At 28.3% G+C, this 6,000-nt stretch overlaps 1 protein-coding gene across 1 annotated transcript in view; it reads left to right on the top strand.

Annotated features, from left to right (window-relative positions):
* The first annotated feature begins 2,534 nt into the window (after window positions 1–2,534).
* Window positions 2,535–6,000, top strand: part of LOC145260053 (translation initiation factor eIF2B subunit epsilon-like) — a 65,445-nt gene continuing 61,979 nt past the window's right edge. Inside the window, exon 1 of the mRNA XM_080118001.1 lies at window positions 2,535–2,828. Within this exon, the coding sequence (XP_079974127.1) occupies window positions 2,712–2,828 (117 nt within the window). The 5' untranslated portion in view covers window positions 2,535–2,711. The remainder of the gene's footprint in view (window positions 2,829–6,000) is intronic.

Here is a 6,000-nt window from a genome sequence, read left to right as displayed (position 1 = left end):
TGAAAACCAAAGAGGGGAGATATAACATATGAGAAATATTTGGAATCAAGTCTCCTCTTGCTGTCTTTCAGCTCATTTGAAACCATAGCAGCAAGTTTTTGTCTCCCCCTCCATCAATGCCAGAGGTTTTGGAGAAAAATCAAATATTTTGTAATTCATATGCAAAACTAGGAAAACAAATGACTATGATTGAAATATTGGTAAAAGTGCAGTATTTTTCCACCCACAAAAAATCCTTTAAATTACCACTATAGGTTTTTGAGGGTGTTAAAAACGAAAATAATAATTAAATCCTAGCAAACGAGTAATTTCAATGATATGAATAACTTATAATTTTAAAAAGTAGGGGATCACTTTTCTATATTAATTTAACGTAAAATAAACACCCACTTTACAGCACATATACAGTGGCCAGAAAGTGGGTGCTCATTTTACATTAAATTAGTATAGAAAAGTAATCCCCACTTCTTGAAACGATAACGTGCAACCTTTAGGACAAATGTCACATAGCCCACTATGCAGTTCAGATCATTAGATTTCCAACGAACTTTCATTTGTTAAATTCTGATCAATAGTCGCCAAGATTTCAAACTTAAAAATTGCCCAAAAAGTGGTATATAAAGTGCTATGTATATATATATATATATATACATATAAAAAATATATATAACAAAAAGTGCTATATATATATATATTTGGTCATTTTTGTAGGAAGGAGGAACCTAAACATCAAGTTTAAAAATATAACCGAGTTTATGCAATTCATTTTTATTGTTGAATTTGGAAATCTTGAGAATGTCTGATTTATCTAGCTGTCAAATGGTAACCTTGTTCAATCATGGTTTTCCCTTAGTCACCGCCAATTGGCAATTGCACTTGAACAGCCAGAACGAGAAGCATCTTTTACTGAAAATTTTAATTTTCTGTAGTTAAAAAGATGTTGGTAGTGATCTGCTTAATCTTCCATTTCGATGCCTGAAATGGAATAAAAAATGTAAGAACTCCTCTGCTCAGAGGCTTATTACATACTGATATCAACATACCTGCTATCCCAAATACAGAATTTGAAAAATAGGAAGATAAAATTATATTTAGTATTCCGGAAAGATTACATTAAAAAAAACAAAAAAACTTTACAGATTAGCAGTAACTAAAATTTCCGATTACCCTATATAAATAACTAGAAAAATAATTGTTTCAGGAAAGATAAATTTAATTCTCTGAATAAAACCATTTTGCATAATTTTTATGCACCTTTACAAAGATTAAAATCCAGATATAATGATATAAAACTTAATGTATAAGATCCTTATTACAATTTTGATTAAGATGCATTACATGATTTGCATTCTAAAAATATCAAAAAAATTGAAGACTTAAGCTTAGGAGGTTGTGGTCTAAAATGTAAAGACTAATAAAAATGCTGTAATAGAATAAATTACTCAGTAATTTAGTCAGAGGGAAAAAGAAAAGAGGAACGTGAGTTTGTAGATTCGTTCTATACATGTGGCATTAATTTGCATATGTGGCAGAAAAATGTTTATAAAAACACCAAATTGGAGAGGACAGTCAATCGAGTTTTTGGCAGCTGAGAGTCGGCAGAGGAGTTCAGGCAGTTTTTTTTTTTTTTTTAGCACAACAAACGACAGAGGTCTTAAGAAGAAATTGAATTTTAGAAAATTTTGTTCAATTGGAGTCTAATGACTAATAATCAAATTTAATACAAATCTGAAACATTTGAATTTTCGGTACTAGTGCACTTAGTGATCCGTGCTGAAATAATAACGTTATTACTTAAAAGGCCATTCTTAACATGGGGAGGGTGTTTTGTACTTCTTATTCTGTACTTTAACCTTACAATTGAATAAAAACATATAAAACTTAATTAAACTTGGAAATATGATTTAAAAAATAGCGCGGATCAGTAAGTGCACTAGCACCAAATTTTCAAATGAGATTAGGACGCCTAAAACCTTTTTTAAATACCCCCAAAGATACTAACATTGAGGAGTATTTATTACTTGATGTCTAATACAGTAAAAATTTCACAAAAAGCGAAAATATTTTTTACAAAGTACTTTCCTTTTTGCCTAAAACTAATTCATTTTTTTTATTATTTATCAAGGCTCGAAGGTCACTCGAGGATAAGTGACAATGAATGTAAGGAACTACTATAATACTGTGTCTGTACTGTACTACTCATCGTTAATGGTTAAAATTGGGTAGAATTTGATTATTTATAGGGACGGTTCAACCAAGAACTTGTTTACATTTAATTAAAGTAAACTAAATATCAATTTTTACTCCTAACAAACGTATAAAAATCATAATCATTTAATTAGTTTAGAAGTCAAATGTATACGTACAAATAGCCAAGCATATATATATATATATATATATATATATATATATATATATATATATATATATATATAAATATAAATATAAAAATCAAATGATATGGATGAATTTTTATTTTTTATTTACATCAGAATAAAATAGATTAATTCCCTTGTAATAATTTTCCAGACTCCACAGTTAGGATTATCTCTCTTTGCAAAAGCAAGAAAAGAAAACTTCCGGTTTTAGATTATGTCCCCTTGCAGAATCACGTGACTTTATATATATATAAATAAAAAGAAAGCACATGTTTAATTTGGCCCGTTTTTATTATAATTCTTCGAAGAATTGCAAATAGCAAAATTTTGACAATGTCAAAAAACAAAAGATCTGTTAATGACCTGAAACAGGAGGAAGTCTTGCAAGCTGTCGTCTTGGCCGATTCTTTTGATTTTCGGTTCAGTCCGATCACACGGTCTGCACCTCGGGTACTTCGAAACTTTTTATTTCTCTTTTAAAATGATGCTTACCCATTTTCTGTGAATTACTTCTCATTTGTGTCCATATGTTGTGGTTAGAAATGATTTTAATGTGTTTTTTCTTCTTAAAATTATTTAATAAACAACATTTATTGACACTTTTAAAAACTTGAACTTATAAATGTTTTGTTTTATTTTAAACTACAACTTAAACTGATTTCAATCATAATGACTAGGTACGGGAAAAAATGGGGGACTTAGTTTTGAAAGCCGATTTATCGTATTTTTTTTTTTTTTGTAGGTTTCCGACTACTTTTGATTGTATTTGAAAGATAAAGGACTAAACTTAATTTCCAAAAGGAAAAAAAATAATATTTGTACACGTGGGAAAAAAAGTTATGAACATGTTTTCACGGCGAGCTACCCAATTCAGCTAAATTTTGAAATTAAATAAATTCATTGTAAAAAAATCCTTTAAAAGATAAATATTAGTTTTTTGGGTCTATTTCAAAGATAATTAGTAAAGTCCTAAGATATTGAATTAAATAATTAAAAAAAAAACACCTTGTTTGTACAAAGCATAAATTAATTAGTCCAAAACCGAGTGATCCCGTTCGCAAAACGCAGCAAACTAAAATTTTGTAAACACAAAAATTACGAAAGCCCCCAAATCTCAGGCAGTCGAAAGACTGTGAAAATGACGTCATGTAATTAAAAGGGAGGAAGTTTTTTTTTTTTTTTTTTTTACCCCAGTCGCGCATCCGTACATTCCTTTTTTGAACGTTTGTATTAATTTTTGCATTTTTTAGTTTAATTATTTTTCTATGTTCCTATTTTTAAATTAATTTTTTTTTCTTAATTATTGTCAAATATTATATAAAAAAATATGTTACGCCGAAAGTTTCACATTCTTGCGAGCAAGGAAATTATTAAAATCTTGCATATAAAAATTATGCGAAACCCGTAATTTCAAAAAAAGTAGAAATATTTTTTGCAATTATAATTTTTTTTTGTGTGTGAAAATATTAAATGAACAATGCTTAATTCAATGGTAATATCGGTAGTTCGAGAAATTCATTTTTCTTCGAGTTATATAGAATTCGGTACTGGTCGCGGTAAGAGTTCCCTGCCGAACACCCTCAAAAAACAATGATTTCTCCCGCGCAGCCGCAAAGGACATGTTTTAGTTGCCATAGTAACAACACTTTTTATCGACATTGTTTTACTGTTTATGAATATTGAAATAAAAGACATTACTACACATTTATTAATAATATCTCACTTTTAATCACTTTTATCGACTTTTTAAAACTTTTTTTTTACTCTTTTTAAATGACAACGTTAATGTTTATGAATATTGAAATAAAACATTACTACACATTTATTAATATCTTTTTTTTTTCTTTACTGTTTATGTGTCAATTTTATCGACTTTTTCTTTTCTTATATTGAATATTGAAATAAAAGACATTACTACACATTTATTAATATCTTCTTTTTTTTTTTTACTGTTTGTGTCACTTTTATCGACTTTTTCTTTTATGAAACTTATCGGCGGTTCTTGAAATTTACTTACCACAAAACTTGTCGGCGGTTCTTGAAATTTACTTACCACAAAATGATGATAGAATAATAAATTTACTTACGTTTAATCAATGTTATTTTCGTTTTTAAATAGCATTTTCTTTTTAAATGACGACGTTTTTACTGTTTATGAATATTAAAAGAAAAATAATTACTAAACATTTATTAATAAGAAAATGGGTGCTAGTGCACTTATGATCCGCGCTATATTTTAAATCGTATTTCTAAGCTTAAAGTTTAATGTTTTTTTATTCAATTGTAAGGTTAAAGTAGAGAATAGGTACAAAACACCCTCCCCGTGTTAAGAATGGCTTTTTAAATAATAACGTTATTTCAGCACGGATCAATAAAAAATAAATAAATTAACGTTATTATTTAAAAAGCCAAAGTAAATTTATTATTCTATCATCATTTTGTGGTAAGTAAAAGTTGAATCAAATCGTTGTAAAACTAGAACTAATTTGGTTAGATAATTGGTGTTTCGATAGCAGCCATCTTAAAGTTGAAAAGTTCAAAATAACCAGTAGGTTTTGATGTAAATAGTTTCATGAAAAAATATTGAAATTACTTCACTCTACGAGTATACATGAATATAGTTTCATGTGTGAGATACAATCTTAAACCGAAACAAACTCTTGGGGTTTGTATTACACATAGATTTGAAAAAGTTGTCAAAAAACAAATATATAACAAATAAAGGTACTCATGCAGAGAGTGATCCATGCTAAAATAATGTTATTATTTAAAAAGCCATTCTTAACACGGGGAGAGGAGGGTGTTTTGTACCTAATCTGTACTTTAACCTTACAATTGAATAAAAAAACATATAAAACTTTAATTAAATGTGGAAATACGATTTAAAAAATAGCGCGGATCACTCTCTGCATTAGCACCCAAATAAATGTTATCAAAGGCAAGATAAGTTACTTTTCTACCTAATTGGATAATTTTCTAGTGTTTTTATGTAACGTAACATGTCTATTCAGCTCGAAAAACATGCAGTGTTTACCGATGTATTGGAAAATTAAAAATGGCGTCCGACTCTCTCTTTGACACGGTAAGTTTGGGAAAAGGTGTTAAAAATATACAAAATACTGTTAAAAACCCACCGAATATATGTCACCCTATGTTACGGTAATATATATTGAGTGAGTTTCTAACAGTATCTTGTATATTTTTTTATTTTTAACTCCTTTTCCAAAACTTACCATGTCAAAGAGAGAAAGTCAGGCGCCATTTTTAATTTTCCAATACATCGGTAAACACTGTATGTTTTTGAGCTAAACATGTTACATTAAATGAAAACACTAGAAAATTATCCAATTAGGTAGAAAAGTACCTTATCTTGCCTTTGATAACATTTGTTATATATTTGTTATTTAGGTGAGTGGATTTTTTTTTTTTCCAGAATAGCTAACAAAGTAAAAAAAGAGGAAAAAAAAACAGTAAATATTCAACCAATAAATGTTAGCAAAGATAAACTAATTCACTCTTCTACTTACCGGCATAAGTTTTTTTGTGTTTTTACTTAAAAATAAAGGTAGTATTAAATCTGTTGAGTTAGAATGCAAAACAAAATAATAATCTCATTAGAGCC

The sequence above is a fragment of the Euprymna scolopes genome, chromosome 3 (genome assembly GCF_053919585.1).
Source record: "Euprymna scolopes isolate OS-2025 chromosome 3, ASM5391958v1, whole genome shotgun sequence".
Taxonomy (NCBI): domain Eukaryota; kingdom Metazoa; phylum Mollusca; class Cephalopoda; order Sepiida; family Sepiolidae; genus Euprymna; species Euprymna scolopes.
The sequence above is the reverse complement of the archived record's forward strand: the minus strand, read 5'-3'. Positions and strand labels throughout refer to the sequence as shown.